Consider the following 19,776-nt stretch of genomic DNA (forward strand, 5'->3'; position numbering starts at 1 on the left):
ATTTTGAAGTTTTAAGACTTGAATAAAGAAATCAAGCAAATAATCTTCGAGACCTTGATGGAGTTCCAAGCCATCCATTTATCTGTGATCATGCTATGTGATAGATCAATGACAACCAATTTTTGTTGACAAAAATTGGTTAGCGCATATCCCTTAAGACATCCTCTCCAACTGAGCCATCTCAGTTCTGAAAAAGAATTGGTGAAATCCCCAACAACTTGTGCATAATCAACTTGAAGCAACCTTAGTTTTGTCATTGCAGCAAATCCTTCACTCATCAAGCATTGATTCGTTGGTCTACCTCTAAAATCAATACTGAGTCCTTCACAATTACTTGTTCCCTATAAAAAGAAAAAAAAAAAAAAAAAAAGGACCTTAATCAAATGCCAAATTAAAATGGTACTGATAACCAAAGAAAAAGCCATCAAAATCCCTAACTCACATACCACTAATAAAAACAACTAAAGTGTATTCAATACCTACCGTTTGTTTAACTAGAACATCCACAATTTCCTCTTGAGACCATATCCGACTACGTTCCCCTGGATTTTTTATGCTCTCTTGACGAATAATATCCCGTCCAAGATCCCGAAGCATATCATGCATCCTTAACTTACCATCTTCACCAATTGTCACCAAAGACTTTGTGCAAAGAACATCAAGTCCTACTTGTGGAGAAAACTCACACCCTTCCCATATGTGACATGCAATATCTTTATCCATTCCAATGAAAAAACAAGCAATGTCAAGAAACATTTGTTGCTCCAAGTACTCTAGTCCATCATAACTTATTTTCAATCTTTTCATAACATCATCATTGGGAAACTTTTGCAACTTGTTTAACATGCCTTTCCATACTGATTTTTCCTTCTTAAATAAAAAGGAACCTATAACTTGAAGAGCCAATGGAAGTCTTCCAGTAGTCTGTACTATAGCATTTGAGAGATCCAAATAATCTTTTGGAGGTTGGTCGCTTCCAAATGCATGATGGCTAAAAAGTTCAAGACAGTCATCCAATTCCATTACATTAGCCTCATAAATCCCATCTATTGTTTGATCAATTAAAATTTTTTTATTTCTGCTCGTCAGAATGATCTTACTTCCAATGCCAAACCATTCACAATTTCCAGCCAAAGACTTTGCCTGAATATTTTGATCCACATCATCAAGAACAATAAGCACTTTTCTATTGCGGAATCTTTGTTGAATCACTTTAATTCCAGAATTCACATCAGTAACATTTTGACATTCTTGTTGCAGGAGACCTCTGATAAGTTGGTTTTGCAGATGGTGAACCCCATGCTTTTCAGCATTCTCTCGAACATTTTCAATAAATTTGTGTCCTTCAAAGCGCCCAAGAATTGTATCATAGACAGCCCTAGCAATTGTTGTCTTCCCAATGCCGCCGAGGCCATGAATTCCCACAATTTTTCTATTCTCAGATTCAATGTCTAATAGCATCAACATTGCTTTTATATGGGGTTGGATTCCAACTAGCTTGTTAGAAACATATGACAATCTCTTGTCCAATGTACTCCAAACTGTTCTAACAACTTCTCTTACCAACTTCCCTTCATACCTACATATTTTAAAAATAAAAAAAAGGATGAATACTCTGCATAATGAATAATGTGCCCAGAAAAGAAAAATTAATATGGAAGAAACAACAAACAAAAAATTACTTGAATTGAAGTAGATTATGCAAGTCTTACAATGTGTTGGTGTTTTATTTGTCTTTTTCTATATTTTGTGCTGGTTCTCCATCAAATCTTTTACAAACCAACAAATAAAGCAGTAAGCAGGGCTGAGAATGATAAAGAAAAATTATGCATCTTCTAAATGCATACATATTAAATATAATTTATTGAAAACCCTGAATCCATGTTATCATAGTATCTTGACCCAATGCCACAGCTAGGCTCCAATTATACTGAACTGGACCTTGTTGGGTATGAATAATCGGTCCAAGTTTCTTTGTATAACTTCTTCTAATCTATATACCTCAGTGTATATTATATGTAAAAGAAAGTACATGATGTAACCCAGGGTCTGGGTTAGCTCTTCAGGTCCCTCTTTAATTCTTCTAGGACCTGCACAAAATTAGGGTTATGGCAGCTTTCGGTTAGGGATAGGGAAGGACTAAGCTGGCTGCCTTTGAATGTTCAGATTTTATTCTAATGGCTCTGAATAGGAGAGGGCTCAGAACTGCAATAGGGTTAGGGTTCAGATCTCGAAAGTATTATAATAGGTTGCAGAAATTTCTGAAATTTTCTGTTTCATAAACTTTCTGCCTAAACAGGGAGCCGAACGAAAGATGGGGGTGAATGGGACCTGAAGGGCTAGGATTGAAAGGGGAATGGACTAGCAGGATTGCAGGAGAGTGGGAATGGTTCCTAGATGTCTGAAACGGCAAGGAGAGGGGTTTCTAGGGCTTGCGGGGGTCTGGGATTGGTGGTGCTGCCATGTGCAGAACAGGGAAGGGGGCAGGGGTATTGGAGAGGGGCTGTACTTACTTGGGAAGTGAACTGACTGCCCTGAATTACTTGAAGAAGATGAAGATGCTGCTGGAACTTCTGAATTTCTCAACAATTTCTCCAGCCCAGGCCGCAAGGACGATCAAGATTGATCTAGCGTCGACAATCGAGATTTAGAGTCGGTTTGAAAGTTTGAACTCACGTGCTTCTTGTCTGGAGTTTTGAAACTTCGTTGTCAGCTTCGGGCCTTCTCGTTCTCAAGTTTCTGCCTCACTAAATCAGTAAGTTTACTGATCCCTTTGCAAAGTTAAAAACTCCCTGTCTCCAGTTTTTTTTGTACCTTACTGAAGCTAGTAATGGAGGATAATAGGGTTTCTTCCCTGGTGCCCAGTGTCAGTAATAGTAGTGGTAACGAAGCCTTTGCTTCCCATCCTTTTGAGCAGTCGGATAGTGATAATAAAACCCTAACTGCCCTCTGGCGTGAATTCGCAGAAGTTTCTCATATTAGTTTAGAAAGAAAGGCCAAAACTCCTTCTGCCTTTCCTAAGTCTGGATCTTCCAAGACTCCTAGGGTGACCGCTGAGTCTTCTGGACAATCAAAACAAACCTCAAGGTCTAAAGGTGGACCTGGTTCTGTTCCCTCCTCTTACAAGGAGGAAAACCTTCTTTCGGCCATCCAGGGTTTTGATTTTCCTTCTTCTTATCATATTAGGGCGCCCAATCCTGATGAGAGGGTTGATTCGACCCTTCCGGGCGAATTTTCCCTATACATAGATGCATTGGAAAGCAGGGTTCGCTTTCCTTTTTTCAATCCTTTGTTTGCTGTCGTCCTGAATCACTGGGACATTTGCCCTAGAATGCTCCTTCCCAATAGCTGGCGTCTCATCGTCGGCTTCTTGGGTTTGTGTTTTGAACTTGGCGTTACGCCCTCTCTTGCTCTTTTTGTGCACTTTCATCTACTTTCTATCTCCCATCCTCCTGGCTGGGTTGTGCTCTCCAAGCATAATAAGACTGAGCTTGACTGGAGGGGCAGCATTCTTGCCAAAGGAACTTGCCCTTCCAATCACAAAGGATAGCGCGAACGATACTTTTTCTGTCGAGCGCCTCAGTCAGATCTCAACTTCCCGACCGTCTGGAAACAGTATACTTCATACTCTGAAAGTAACCGGGTCCTTCCTTTATCCAAAGAAGACGAGACGGCCGTCCAGACGATCAAATCAATTCCATGGTATCAGGAGATACATGGACTTGAGGTGGAGTACAACTCCATCCTTCAGTATTGGGGATTGGCTCATTGTGAGCTTCTTAACCATCTTCCTTCAAATTTATAAGAGTGATATGTCTTTTTGCAATTCTGATTCTTGTTCTTCTTTGCAGTGCCTCCAAGAATGAACCCTGAACATCTTTGGGCAAAGGCTGCCCGGGCCGTTGCAACAGCTGAGCAACAGTCGCCCCAAGCTTTAACTGTCGATCAAGAGGCTTCTGTTCCCCTTCCGACCCCTTCTTATAAGGGTATCAGGAACTTAAGGCCCATGGTCGACGCTTCGGGAAAAGGGAAAAAACCAATGGTGGAGAGGCCAAATATCTCCTCCGCCGCTCGAACCAAAAGGAAGCACGATATAGTTGATGGTTCCTCCCATAAAAAATCCAAAAATATTGAAGATGGTGAGGAGGTCTTCATGCCTCAGTAGACACTGAAGCAAACTGATAGGGTGACTTAGGACCCTGAGAAAGCCACAGAATGGAGTTCCCTCAGTCTTCTGCCTGCTGACCGTTAGGACTTTGAGGCCATGAACGATGATACTCTTGTTAGTCAGTCTACCAGGTACCAGCCTTCCTGATTTTTCATTGATTGTTTTCCATAATCTCTCATGATTTTTTCTGATAATCTCCTCGTCTCCAGGAATGTTGTGTTGAGCTTTTATCAGCACATGGAAGCATTGAGCCGAGTTGGTCGTAATGGCTCCTTGCTGCAGACCTGTGAAGAGAATTTAGCCAAGGCCAATTCTGAAATAGACCGGCTGACGGTAGCTGCCAAGGAGCTGCAAACGAAGCATGATGAGGAGATGAACTCCTTAAAAAAGGCCCTCGACTCTTCAAAGGCCCGCGCTGTTGCTGCCGAGCTCGAGGCTAAGAAGCAGAAAGCAGCTGCCACGTTGTTCGGTGACAGACTTGAGCTTAAGTCCATGGAGAACGAAAATATACTAAAGATGGCAGTCCCTAGCAAACCCGAGCATATCAAGCCGGAGCTTCGAAAGGATTGTGTTCGGAAGTACCTGAACAACGTACCTTTCTCCAACCTGCTAGGTGCCTTCAACATCCAAGCTTACCGCTTGGGGCAGAACGACGTTTGGGAAAAGATCCTCGAATCTATCCCTTCCTTCGATACAACTCCCTTTCGTGAGGTGTGTCACGGAGAGGTCTTCGGGAAGCTTAAATTGGACCTCCCTAACTGGGCTCTGGAAGAGGATGATCCTTTTCCAGCTGACCCAAAGTATGAGGAATATCTTGCTGACGAACCACCCCTCCAAGAAGAAAAGTCACAGGCTATCGTTGAAAAGGACCCTGATAATGACAATCCTGAGGAAGGCTCAAGAAAAGTCACAGGCTATCGTTGAAAAGGACCCTGATAATGACAATCCTGAGGAAGGCTCTTCAAAGGTCCCTGAGAATGACGACCCTGAGAATGACGATCCTGAGAAAAGCTCTCCTGTGCAGGACTCCTCGGGCAATAATGAGGAAGAAGCATAGACAGTTACTCTTCTCTTTTTTTTTTTTTTTTTTTTGTAAAGATTGACTCTTCATTAATGAATAGAGACTTTTTCCATGTTTGCCTCAATATTTCCTCATCTCCCATCCGAAAGCTCATCTTGAAAATAAAAAATAAATGATAAAACTTATCACTTAACTTCATATACCTTGACGAAGGATAATCTTGTAAAGATATCATGAAGAGATGTTCGGGAAAGATGCCTTAGCCTCTATTCCCCCTTACTCCTTCATTTATTGCAAACTCCACACGTTTCCCTTCATTTGTTGCGAAGTCCAAACGTTTTCTTGCTTTTGTATACCATTCACTGTTTTCAATGAATTGGTAATACAACCATTATTTAAATGGTGGTGCGACGGTTGGAGGTATTCTCGTATCAGGTGCCTACTTCCATGTGGCCTCCTTTTGACCGTTGATCTTGCTTGTTGAGGAATTTGAAGCGTTTCTTTGATTTGGGCCATTGGTTGCCTTTGGCTCTCAACCGTCGTCTTAGTACCTGAGGCTATTTAAGTCCTTCGAGGGTACTCTCCATCTATCCTGCTATCTGCAAGTTAGATTTGCAAAAACGACATTCCGTCTTCCTGCTCTGCATCTGTATTCTTCGTACTCCAACAATAATCTCTGAACAAGTGAGCTTTAAGCCTTTTTGCCCTCTCCTTCCCCCTGAGTAAACTCCACAATAGTAATACATGGGGTTTACTTAATGGGTATTTTGAGTAGTTCATTTCTGACAGAGAACTAGGGTTTTCCCTTTTTCCTTATGTTGTTGGATTCTCGTACTGATACGGCTTTTTTTGTGTTTGCAGTGCCTCCCAGAATCGATCCGAACTTTATTAGAACGAAGTCCTGCAAGAAAACTGTTCCAGCATCAACGGGGGTTTTGGCCAATAAGGTGATTTCATCTGGTGAATCCTCTAAGCGTAAGGAGATTGCTGTTGGTGAATCTTCAAGTCAGATTCCCACAGTTTCTACTGATGCCTCTCCTACGCTCCCTCCGCTTGAAGAGATCGCCCGGTCTTCCCAGGAAGATCTTGATCACTCCATCGCTGATGGTGCTATTGATGTCCCTGCCGGAGATACCAGTCGGGCTTCTTCGAAGGAGACTCTACGGACATTTGATGCAACTATTTTGGCATCTGATGAAGGCGCGGCCCCAGTAGGTGCTGCTTCTATTTCCAACTCTAGAGCTTGTTTGGCATCCTTTGCCTCTCCTTCTTTGGAGTCGGAGGATTTTGCCACTAGGAAGCGTCGTCGGTTGGTGGAGGATGCAACTCACCCTTCTCTTGATGTAGCTCATCCTTCTCCTCCTTCGAGGAGGTCTGAATTAGTGTCAAACGAGTTTGACAAAGCGTTGGAGTGGTGCACTACTGCTCAAATGTCTAGCCAGAGTAGAGTTCTTTCCAAACTTCCAGACGATGACTTTATGAAGTCACTGGTGATGTAAGTTTCTCTTCAGTTTTCTTTTGATGCTGAAGATTACTCTTTTGCTCCTGACTAACTCGGAAGTTGTTTGCAGGAGTCTTACTGGGAACTTCCACAACCAAGTGGAAGCAGCCTCTAGACTCAGTAAGTTGAGTAATGAAGTTTCCAGGCTTCGGGAAGACTCCGAAGCCAAAGACGCTAAGATTGCTCGTCTTAGGAAATTAGCTTGGGAGGTTGTAGGAGAAAAGAACTCGGTGATCGAGCGTCTCCGTTCAGACTTGGATGACGCCAGGAAGAAGATCCGGCGACTGGAGCGAGAAGCGGGAAAGTCAAGGGCCCAGGGTTTTGAAGCGTTACCTCAAAGGCAAGCTATCATTCCTTTGCCCGAATCCCTTCTGGCTGGCGTTTGCAGAGCCTGCATCTTCAAGTATTTACACAAGAAGCCCTTTGTTGACATGCTGAATGCTTATAACTTGCAGGCGTACCAGGATGGCGAGAACGAAGTATGAGAATCAATACTAAGGAAAAATCCTCATTTTGATAAGACTCCCTACAACGCTGTTTGTCATCCTGAAGTGTTTTCCAACCTGGGTCTTCCTTCCCCTGACTGGACCAAAGATAAGATCTATCCTCCGCCTTCTAATCCGGATATTATGCATTATCTTGAGGATTCTCCTGTTTATTCTCCCCTGGAAAGATTCAATTATGAAGAGCTTGGCCTGAATGCAAGTCTGATCGAGGACCATACTTCTTCTGGTCAAGCTGGACAAAGAGTATGAAATTGCAGAGGATTTTGTTCATACTGTAATGCTTTTGTAATCCCAGTTCTTCCTCTTTTTCTTCTTGAATCCGTGTCACTGCTCGACTCTTGTGTTTGTTCTGGCAAAGCTGTTCTGATCTTGTTTGATTTCTTAATGATCACCGATGATGACCTTCTTTTTTGACCGAAGATTGTATCCCAACTCTTGTAATCTCATGTATATGTTTGATGTAAAGGTTGGCCCCTTCCGGTCTTTTGAAGAAATAAGAAATTAACTTTATCTTGAACTTTGCCAGTCACTTGAGTTGTTGTTGCACTAGGTCTTAGTTGTTCAGAACAATGCCTTTACTTAAAGATTTCCGGAGAAATACAATAAGTCTGAGAAGGAACTCACTCGAGTTTTAAACCGATGCCTTGTAGAAGGAACTCACTCGGGTTTTAAACCGATGCCTTTACTTAAGGATTTTCGGAGAAATACAATAAGTTTGAGAAGGAACTCACTCGGGTTTTAAACCGATGCCTTTACTTAGAGACATTACGGAAATTCAATAAGTCTAAGAAGGAACTCACTCAAGTTTTAAACCGATGCCTTGTAGATGGAACTCACTCGGACTTTCATCCAATGCCTTGACTTAAGAAATTCCGAAAAAATTCAGTAAGTGTTGAAGGACCCACAAGGATTTTCATCTGATGCCTTGTAGTTGGATCCTTGTAGTTAGATCTGTTCTTGAATGTGGTGTATGATGCCCCCCAATCAAAAGATAATTGTTGAAAACCAATAATTGCATTAATTGAGTTGAAATTGGTTACATCACGAACAAAATTGAAATCGTCAAGGATAAAATTTCTTGAGATGCCTGGCATTCCACGAACAATCCAACTCTTTCTGGGTGGTGATGTTCTTCAGCTTGTACGCTCCTGAACCGACTAGTTTTACAACCATATAAGGTCCTTCCCAAGAAGGATCCAATTTTCTTTGATGGCGTCGATCTGAAGCTAAGGTATTTCTCAACACTAAATCTCCTGCTAAATACCGACGATTCTTTACTCGGGTATTGTAATGTGATGCTATCCTTCATTGATAATGTTGAGTTCGTGCTATTACCTTTGCACGAACCTCGTCCAACAAATCAAGGCTATCAAGCAGTCCTTGCTCGTTTGCTTTTTCTTCGAACTCTCTATCCCGCAATGTTCCCGCCATTATCTCTACAGGTGCCAATGCTTCGGATCCATAGGCTAACCTAAATGGAGTTTCTCCTGTGGGTGTTCGAACCGTAGTTTGGTAGGCCCACAGTACATTATGCAACTCTTCGACCCATAAGGCTTTATCAGCCTCAAGTCTTCTCTTTATCCCCTCAAGCAGCGTTCGGTTAGTAACTTCTACCTGTCCATTGCTCTGGGGGTATGCCACTGAGAACATACGATGCTCGATCATGTACGTTCTACAAAATTGCTCAAATTGTGGACAGTCGAACTGGGTGCCATGGTCAGTGATGATAACCTTTGGAATCCCAAAGCGATATATGATTGACTCAAGCACAAATTTCTCCACTTTTTTCTCAGTGATTGTTGCCAGGGCACTGGCTTCAACCCATTTCGTGAAGTAATCAATTGCTACTATCAGATATTCCCGTCTGCCTGACGCCTTGGTGAATTTGCCCATGATATCAATTCCCCACATCGCAAAGGGGATGGGATCTAGAATTGAAGTCATGGTTTCCACCGGACGCTTTGATACTATAGCATGGATTTGACAATTGCTACATCGACGAACATACTCCATAGCAGCATCTTGGATCTTAGGCCAATATAACCCAAGTCTCAGAATCTTGTGTGCCAGGGCTCGTCCACCCATGTGAGCTCCACAAATTCCTTCATGAACCTCGGCCAAGGCCGAGTCCGCTCCTTCGAGACCTAAACATCTCATAAGGGGTCCAGAATAAGATCTTTTGTATAACCTTCCATTCTGCATGATAAATCTCGTTGATCGTATCTTGATCAGTCTGGCCTCTTTCGGATCTTCTGGTAGTTTATCATCTCTCAGATATTCAACTATTGGATCCATCCAGCAACGCTCTGCTTCAAGATAAGAAATTTCTTTCTCATGATAACTTGGAAACGTTATCTCTTCAATGTAGACCGATGGGTCTAAATTTTTTTCTTTGGCATTAGCTAATCGAGATAGCTCATCTGCCACTGTATTTTCTATCCTTGGAATCTAACATATCTTCAAATTCCTGAATTCTTTCTGAAATGCTTGCACAATCTCTTGGTACTTCTGCAAGCGAGGTTCTTTTATACCATACTCCCCCTGAACTTTGTTGACAATAAGTTGAGAGTCACTATAAATAGTTACATCTACTATTGCCAATGCTTTTGACAACCTAAGTCCAGCTATCAGGGCTTCATATTCTGCCTCATTATTACTTGCCTCGAACGCAAATCTCAGTGCATATTGAATGACAAAACCCGCCAGACTTTTCAAAAGAATTCCAGCTCCTGCTCAGTCCTTATTGCTTGAACCGTCCACATATACTTCTCTAATGGTTGGTATAATGGGATCTTCAACAATGTTCTCCACTGGTGCAGTAGTTTCTACTACAAAATCGGCTAACGCCTGAGCTTTGATTGCCGTTCTGGGCTTAAAGCTTACTTGGAACTCACTGAGTTCAACCGACCAGGCCACCATTCTCCCAGATAAATCAGGTTTATGAAGAACTTTGCTAAGAGGGAAAGTTGTAAATACCTCTATTGAATGAGCCTGAAAGTATGGACGTAGCTTCCTGGCTTCTGTCATGAGAGCTAAACCCTGCTTCTCAATCTGCAAATATCGTGTCTCCGCATCAAGTAACACGTGGCTAACATAATAAATCGGCCACTATTTCTTATCCTTCTCCCAAACAAGTACTGCATTGACCGCTGAAAGGGATGTTGCTAAATATAGCTGTAAGATTTCCCCCTTCTCTGGTCGGGACAAAAGTGGTGGCTGTCCTAGTGTTTCCTTCAATTCCTCGAAAGCCATCTGACACTCTTCAGTCCAATTTGCTTCCGGAGTGATTCGGGTTCTGGGCCTCCGAAAATTGTAAGGATCGGTGACCGAGTAGCATCAATCACCTCCTTACCTTTTTTAGACTTCGGAGCCTCCTTCGGTCGTTCTGAACTAATCGAACGATCCCTTTAGGGGCCAGCTTCACGTGGCTCCTCTCTTCTTCTACTAACAAAATTGGACAAATGTCCCTGAGATATTAATCTCTCAATATCTGCTTTTAAATGACGACAGTCATTAGTATAATGACCGTAATCCTTGTGAAAACAACAATAGTTTTCTCGATCCTGGTGCTCTCCAGGCTTCAAAGGAATTTTGGGTGGCCATTTCAAAATATTTCGCTTCTTAATGATATTCAGAATATCAGCCCGAGGAGCATTCAATGGAGTATACTCACTTTTACCGGGAGATCTCTGCCGCCAAGCCTGAGGCTTTCCAACTCGATCTCGAACATTCTGCTTTGGCTTCTGCTTTGGCTCAGGAGCCTTTTGTTCTTTAGTGGAGGCTTTATTGTCTCCTTGGCGCGCATCTAAGATCTCCATGACTTCAGCCTGCTTTTGGCATCTCTATACCAACTCAGCATAAGTTGTAGGCATATCCTATAGTAATAACTCCAGGAGTCTTCGGTTAGTGAGTCCAGTGAATAGAGCAGTTTTAGCTACTTGCTCATCCAGATTCTCTATCTCCATTGTTACTCTATTGAATCTTTTCAAATACTCTCTGATCGATTCGCTCTTTCCTTGTCTGATGGTCAACAAGGTTTCTTCTGTCTTCTTGACTTGAATTCCACTTTGGAATCGCCTTATGAATTTGAGTGCCAACTCGTTAAAATTTACGATCCTTCCGGACGAGAGGTTCGAAAACCACTTTTGTGCTGCTCCGGTTAAAAATGAACCAAAAACCCTACAGAGAATTTCATCAGAATTACCTGCAACTGCCATAGTCTGCTGATAATAGCCGATGTGGGCTGTAGGATCTCCGGAGCCATCGAATGTAGAAAAAGTTGGCAAACGGAAGTTATGGGGAAACTGATATCCCACAATTGGCTCAGCAAAGGGGTTTTTTTTGAATAACTGAATAAATATCATCAGTTATCCTTCCTCTAGCCAATTGTCCTAGTTTCTGGTTGATATTGCCAAATTCCTGATCAATATGAGTCAAATGATCCTCTGCAATATGATCACGACCTCGAACAACACGATCATCATGAGCTATTCAATCATCACGAGTGGCCCATTCGTCACGAACATTCTGCTCATCGTGAACTGCTCGATCATCACGAACGGTTCGTCTAACAGTTGGTGAGTGAGTCTTCACTCCTGTATCCAACCTTGTATTTGAATCGGTTGTACTTTCCTGTGGTCTGTCAAACCGATCATCCCGCCTAGGTAGATCGTTGGCTCTCCTAGGTCCTTGGTCACCTTCGCGAAAGTTCTGACCGATATTCTGATCTTCAGTCAATCTTTGATCCCGTGGTAATACACGCTTCCCTGAATCACGATGATCAGGTTCTTGTGGCAATACCACTTGTCTGGTTAGCACGCGGAGTGCTTGACTCACCTCCAAAAGTTGAATCTTTACCTGATTCAATTTATCTTGGAATGTCTCCGGAGGATCATGTCCTCCTTGACCACCATCTACCTCAAGAGGTGGTAAACTTCCCTGGGGAATATCTAGATTTTTCTCTCCAGGAATTTGAACACCAGTATCACGTTGTGCAGCGGCTGCTGCCGCTGCTGCTGCCGATCTAGTCACCATAGCTTTATAAGTCTTTCCCACAGAAGGGGCCAAATGATGCGTCCAAAATCTGCTCAGCCCTTAGATCTCCTTGTAATGACCTGCAAAACAAAAGCGTCAGATGTGGCCCGACCGCTGGGGTCGGGAGTCCACGTCCGAAGGCTAAGTCAGTTGATGAACTTAATCACAAATGGCTCTGGCTAGACGCACGAGCTAAGGAATGAAAAACTAGGAATGTGATCTAGATCGTAAGCATATGATAGTTTACGTCCACCAGTGTGTGTATGGATCTGGTCCTCCTTACCTCGTAGGTAAGTAAGGTTTATATAGAGTGTACCTTCGAATCTTCTTCATTGGATGCATTTGAGCCTTCTTCGGATAGTCGTTGGATTCTAACAGTTAGATCCGTTGAGCGATAGACTTCTACTAGTTTGAACTAGTAGAGGACTCCTAAGAAAACCTTACGGTTATCTGATGATTATCCCTTCAATTGCGATAAGTGATAGCCGCCAAGTGGAGTCTACCATCATTAGGGTAATTAACCTAATCCATAAGCCAGATTAGGGCGTGCTTGTGGCCGATTTAGTTATCTTCCTCAGCAAGCTATTTCTTGGACCCGGCTCGCTCGGAAGCGAGTCGATTCCCTCCGTCTCAACCAGACCAACCTTGCCAAGCAAATCAAGGGACTTTAACACAGGAAGCCAGCATAGAAACGTTTTTTGAATCACATGTACATTCAATCCAGAATTTCTAAAGACAAGGTTCCTCGCATGCTCTAGTGCTCTACATCATAGATGAGGCCTCAAAGTTTGTTTTCAAGCCCAAGAATTTCCTGTAATAGAAAATCACCTTAGCTCTATCACCACCAATAATACACCCAAACTACCAGGGTTTGAAAATCGCCCCCCTCCCCCACCCCTCTCCCTATGCCCCAAAATAGTAATAATTTAAAAGAGAGGGAAAAAAAAAGGCAGAAAGAAAGAAAGAAAGAAAGAAGAAAAAGAAAAACACCCATCCACTAAGTAATTTACACCAATTTGATGAAGGACAAACCCAGAAAATCTCTGACACCATCAGTGGACTAGGGTGCTGAATCCAATTAGACTTAAACCTCAGCTTGGATGATATCCTCTATTTTGCCTCATGAGGAACTCCTATTGGGATGAGGTGAAGCCGTGAAGCTGACATATGAGAATGGGAACCTGTTTTCAAAATTTCAATTTCCTAATACAAGGTAGATATGACTGCAAACTAAAAAAATTCCTTGCAGCATTCACCCAAAATATAAATAAATGAATAAAGAGATAAAAACAAAAATAATCGTACTCCAGCCATCGGAACTTTATACCGTACTTAATAATCGAATATTGCAGTTGATAAGCCTTCAAGTATTATGTTTATTGATACCATATGACAGAAGGAAACAAAATATGAAATATCTCTGCAAACCTACTTACTCATCAATCAGAATTTGGTGGAACATAATTTCAAGTGATCAAGAGATTAAGCAGAAAGTTAATTTCTGTTGATGAGTTCGGAGTTTAGTTCAACAAAATATTAATTAACTGCAACCCAAGAATATAGGCTGAATATGCAATCCAAGTATTTCTAGCTTTACGACTTAGGAGTTAGGAATTAGGACTAAACATGGAACCAAAGCGGAACTGAAGGACTTACATGTGCTCCTTCAAATGCCATCCATTCAATCCTCCAACCTCTCTTAAAGCCTTTTTCCACCTTTGCACGGTCGTCTCTTCGAAACGCATCCGGAGTTCCTCACAGGTTTCCATATTTCTTTCGACCAACTGCATTTGGAATTTATCGAAACGCATCTCATACTCCTCAAAGTCTTCGGCATAAATTTTTTTCTCCTTCCGTACATCCCTTGGCTCAACTTTGTAAAAAATGGGAAAGACTATCTGATTCGATGTTCTTCTGCATTCAGCTATCTCGGTTAGCTCATTAAGACACCATTTGCTAGATGAATAGTTAATCGAGAAGATGGGAATGGAGATCATTGACTCCTTGATTGCGGAGACTAGCTCTGGGCCAATTTCGTGTCCCTTGCGGAGTTCATCCTCGTCCCTGAAAGTTCGAATTCCAGCCCCAACCAAGGCATAATAGAGGTGGTCTGCGAAACTGGTGCGAACGTCCTCACCGTGAAAGCTCAAGAACACTTCATAACCCGATCCAAAAGAAGATGAAGAAGACGCCTGATGAGATGCCATTCGTTCGACTTCTAACGCTTGAAAGCCTTCCAAACTGAAAAATTTATACTTCAATCGTCCACAGAACTACCAGAAAGATCCTCTTTCAGAGTAGTGTACAGTGTTACCTCCCTCCCCCCCCCCCCTCCCCCCCCCCCACCCCCCCACCCCCCCCCCCCCCCCTCCTCTCTCCCTTTTCTATCCACCCCCCCCCCCCCCCCCCCCCCCCCCCCCCTTCCTTTTCTTTTTTTTTTCTTTTTTCTTTTTTTTTTTTTTTGCCTCCCCCCCCCCCCCCCCCCCCCCCCCCGCCCCCCCACCCGCGCGGCGCGGGCGGTGGGGGCGTCGCGCCGTGGTGTTTCTCATTTTTTTTTTTATAAAAAATAAAAAAAACTTTTCCCCCCCCCCCCCCTGGGGGGGGGCGCCCCCCCCCTCTTCTTTCTTTTTTTTCACACAAAGGGGGGGCCCCAACCCCCCCCCCCAAACAAACCCTTTTTCTCTCTCCCCCCCCCGGGGGCCCTTTCCCCTATCTTCCCCTCCCCGATTGTAGGGGGGCCAAAGAGATAGCAGAAAACAGAGAGAACGATGAAGGCAATGAATATATTAAATCAAAACTGGAACCGTAGCTGCCTTGAATTGTCGAATACAGCAAGCCTATTTAACAACTTCATATAACAGAAAGATAAAAACTAACTCCTAATAACTAGGACTATGCTTAACGTGCTGAACAATAAAAGATAAATCTTCAGCATTATTTTGAATTCAAAAAACAGCTGAAGAAACGGAGCTAGGAGTTGTAACAACTTCTACCAACGTCTCTCTTGACCCACTCCTACTAACGTTCCTTGACCCATTCTGCTCCTACATTTTTGGTGCATCCTCAACACTCCCCCTTGCTCCAAAATCACACACACCCAACAAAGACCTCAGATATTCGTGTTTATTTCTGGGCAAAGGTTTTGTCAAAATATCAGCTGCTTGTTCTTCAGTGTTGCAGTACTTAAGAACTATCTTTCCTTCAGCAACAAGTTCTCTAATAAAATGCACCCTTATATCCACATGCTTAGTTCTGCCATGATACACTGGATTTTTTGACATGGCTATTGCTGATTGATTGTCACAATAGATTTTTGTTGCCTCCTTTTGCTTCTGACCAAGCTCGTCTAGCACTCTTCTCAACCAAACACCTTGACACGCTGCTGCTGTTGCTGCCATATATTCTGCCTCTGATGAGGATAATGCAACAGTTGCTTGTTTCTTTGAGCTCCATGAGACTACTCCTGAACCAAGGCTGAAAACGTGACCTGAGGTGCTTCTTCTATCCTCTAAGCTACCAGCCCAATCACTATCTGTATATCCAACCAACTCACATTGCTTCAAGTGTTCATACCACAGTCCAAATTCAAGTGTACCTGCCACATAACGTAGAATACGTTTTGCAGCTCCAAAATGATGCTTTGAAGGAGAATGCATGAACCTGGAAATTAAACTCACTGAATAGGAAATATCAGGTCTAGTGTGAGTTAAATAAATTAATCCACCAACTAGACTCCTGAAGTGATGTTCATTTGCTGGTCCTGTGCCATCTTCTAGTTGCAATTTCTCATTCATATTCATTGGCGTGTATGCTTCCTTACATCCCAACATATGAAACCTCTTCAACAAATCCGTAGCATACTTCTTTTGTGAGATGAAGATGCCCCCTTTCACCTGCTTCACTTCTATTCCAAGAAAATAATGCAACGATCCTAAATCTGACATTTCAAACTCATTCTTCATACTTGCTCTAAACTTGTCAACCAAAACTGATAATGAGCTCATATATATCATATCATCTACATAGAGGCTAACAAATAGAGCATCATTACCTTGCCTTTTGATGTACAATGTGGGTTCGCTTTTGCTCCTTTCAAAACCATTCTTGATGAAGTAGGAGTCTATCTTTCCATACCAAGCTCTTGGGGCTTGTTTTAATCCATAAAGGGCCTTCTTTAACTTTGTATACCTTCATTTCTTCATTTTGAATTTCAAATCCTGTAGGTTGTGTTACATAGACCTCCTCCTCTAACTCACCATTAAGAAAGGCTGATTTAACATCAAATTGATAAACTAACCAACCCAATTGTGCAGCAAGGGCTAAGAGAGTTCTTACAGTTTCAAAGCGAGCAACCGGTGAGAATGTATCTTCGTAATCTATGCCTTGCTCTTGAGAATACCCCTTCGCCACCAATCGAGCTTTGTGCTTTTGAATGCTTCCATCTGCATTGTACTTGGTTCGGAACACCCACTTCAAACCAATTGCTTTCTTATTTTCGGGCAATTCAACTAGCTCCCATGTGTCATTCTTTCTAATTGCATTTAATTCTTCCTCCATAGCTTGCTTCCATTCTACTTTTCCCGATTGCTTCTTCAAAGGAATTCGGTTCTGCTACATACAATGCTTGTGTAGATGCATAGATGTCCTGCAAGGATCTATAGCCTCGTGGTCCTTCTTCGTCAGTTGAGCTTGATGATTCTGAAGGTGATTTGCTTGTTGAAGGCGTAGTCGGTGGTGTTGAGACATTCGAACTACCAAGTGTCGGAGTTTGTGGTTGACTAGCAACTTGGTCTTGCTCCTCATCTACTATGTTGTCATGTTCTTCCAACATGGCTATTTCTTGAAGGCGAATCATTCCTTCAGTGTCTTCATGCCACGTCCAACGAGCTTTTTCATTAAATATGACATTTCTACTAATGATGATCTTCCCACTCTCAGGATTGAATAGTCTGTATGCTTTTGAATTGATACTATAACCAACAAATACACACTTTATGGCTTTGTCATCAAGTTTGCTACGAATCTGAGAGTTGATTAAAGTATAAGCAACACTTCCAAAAATCTTTAAGTGGCTTACCCCTGGTCTTCTACCTGTCCATACTTCATAAGGAGTTTGATTTGGAACACTTCTTGTTGGTGAGATATTTAAGAGATATACTGCTGTAGCAACTGCTTCTCCCCACAATTGAGTGGGTAGTCCTTTTTCTTGGAGCAAGCTTCGTGCCATCTCTACCACCGTTCGGTTTTTGCGCTCAGCTACTCCATTTTGCTCTGGAGTGTATGGAGAAGTAAGCTCCCTATGAATGCCATGCTCTTCACAAAAGGAGTTGAAAGTTTGTGAAGTGAATTCTCCCCCTCGATCTGTTCTCAGTGCTTTAACATGCTGTCCACTTTGCTTTTCAACCAAGGCCTTGAATTTCTTGAAAGCATCAAAAGCTTCATTTTTGTTCTGCAAAAAATACACCCAACTCATTCGACTATGATCATCAGTTAAAAGTAAGAAATATTTACTTCCTCCAAATGTCTCTGTCTTCATGGGTCCACACAAATCTGCATGGATTAGGTTGAGATTGTGTGGTGCTCTCCATGCCTTTCCAATTGGAAAAGGTCTTTTGCTTTGTTTCCCAAAAATGCAAGCTTCACATACTCCTAAAGCATCAAGCTTGGGCATCCCTAGCACCATCTCTGATTGCTGTAGTAGCTTCATGCTGTTCAAATTGAGATGACCATACCTCTTGTGCCAAAGTGTTGTTTCTATTTCTCCTTTGGCAGCCATGAGATAATTCTCTAAACTTGAAAAATCAATTGGAAATAACTTGTTTTTTTGTCATATTGATTTCAGCTATAACTTGGTTAGCTTCCTTGGTTTTGATCAAGCAAGAAGAATTATCAAAAACCAAATAGTACCCATCTAATATTAATTGCCCCACACTTAACAAATTTTGAGATAAGCATGGAACAAAAAATACATTGGTAAGGTAACTAGTCTTACCATTAACTTTTCCAACTGCAACCATACCTTTCCCTTCAACTTGAAGTCGTTTGTTGTCACCAAGTGTGACATTCATCTTGTAGCTTTCATCCAACTCCTTGAACATGATTTTTGTCCCTGTCATGTGATTTGAACACCCGCTGTCCAAGAACCAAACTTGTTGAGGGTGAGGTTCTTGTTCCACCAGTGCCATGAACAATCTGCAATCATCTTCTTCTTCACCAGGTTCTCCTTCTTCAACATAATTAGCTTGAGTTTGTTTTCTCCAGCAATTTGCTTGAATATGTCCATACCTTTTGCAATAATGGCATTGAACTCCTTGAGCTCTTCCTCTTCCTTGTCCTCGACCAGTAATTCTTCCACGACCTCTGCCATACATCTGTCCACGACCTCTACCATAAGTTTGTTCATCTGCACGCTTTAAATCATCTGCTGCTGAAGCGTACTCCCCCTTAACATGAAATGCCTTTTCTTCTATTTTTTCTTCTGGCCGATTGATCCTTGCTTCATGTGCTTGTAAGGATCCCATTAACTCATCGAATGACAGCAGAGTTAAATCCTTTGATTCTTCTATAGCTGCAACAACATGATCAAATCGTGAAGTTAAACTTCTCAAAACTTTAGTGACAACGATGTGATCATTGCATTTTTCACCATAATTCCGCATCTGGTTCACAATTGACTTAACTCTAGAGAGAAAGTCTTGTATTGTTTCATCCTTCTTCATCATCGATGTTTCAAACTCCCGCCTGAGAGTCTGCAGTCTCACGGCGATGACCTTGCTATCCCCTCGATACTCTCGCTGCAATGTCAACCATGCTTCCTTAGAGGAAGAAGCACTCAAGATGGTTGGAAAAATATCATCATGGACTGCCTGTTGCAGTAAATAAAGAGCCTTTGCATCCCTCTTCTTGTTTTCTCTCATCTTGGCAGCATCATTTGTCTCGGCAAAGCCCTCCTCAACTAACTCCCACAAGTCTTGAGACTTGAATAAGGTTTGCATCTTCACGCTCCAGAACTGGTACTTTTCCCCATTGAACAAGGGAATTGGCAGTTGCGATGATGAAGATCCATTTGTTGCTGCCATAATCACTCACTCCTTTGTGTTTCTCTTTTTACGCCCAGTTAAGATCGAACACAGCTCTGATACCACTTTGTAGGCAAAGAGATAGCAGAAAACAGAGAGAACGATGAAGGCAATGAATATATTAAATCAAAACTGGAACCGTAGCTGCCTTGAATTGTCGAATACAGCAAGCCTATTTAACAACTTCATATAACAGAAAGATAAAAACTAACTCCTAATAACTAGGACTATGCTTAACGTGCTGAACAATAAAAGATAAATCTTCAGCATTATTTTGAATTCAAAAAACAGCTGAAGAAACGGAGCTAGGAGTTGTAACAACTTCTACCAACGTCTCTCTTGACCCACTCCTACTAACGTTCCTTGACCCATTCTGCTCCTACATTTTTGGTGCATCCTAGGGGGGGGTTTTTTGGGGGGGTGGGGGGGGTGGGTTTTTTTGGTGTTTTTTTTTTTTTTTTTAAAAA

At 42.3% G+C, this 19,776-nt stretch overlaps 1 protein-coding gene across 5 annotated transcripts in view; it reads right to left on the reverse strand.

The window, feature by feature from the left end:
* The window catches only part of LOC149005150 (uncharacterized), a 41,361-nt gene extending 26,821 nt beyond the window's left edge, over nt 1-14,540 (reverse strand). For 3 of the 5 annotated variants that reach the window (XR_016175478.1, XR_016175477.1, XM_089167857.1), the window contains exons 1-3: nt 13,887-14,540; nt 484-1,579; nt 54-341 (exon numbers count right to left, since the gene is read on the reverse strand). Coding sequence is in view for 3 of the 5 variants with exons in the window: in XM_089167857.1 (XP_089023983.1) it covers nt 54-341; nt 484-1,579; nt 13,887-14,437 (1,935 nt within the window). In the remaining 2 variants the exon portion in view is untranslated. Of the gene's footprint in view, nt 1-53; nt 342-483; nt 1,580-1,712; nt 1,879-2,513; nt 2,723-13,886 lie in introns of those variants that run through there. The other 2 variants (XM_089167858.1, XM_089167860.1) reach the window with 2 other exon arrangements.
* Between the last annotated feature and the right edge of the window lie 5,236 nt (nt 14,541-19,776).

The sequence above is a fragment of the Hakea prostrata genome, chromosome 9 (genome assembly GCF_041222555.1).
Source record: "Hakea prostrata isolate BN-2017 chromosome 9, UWA_Hpros_2, whole genome shotgun sequence".
Taxonomy (NCBI): Eukaryota; Viridiplantae; Streptophyta; class Magnoliopsida; order Proteales; family Proteaceae; genus Hakea; species Hakea prostrata.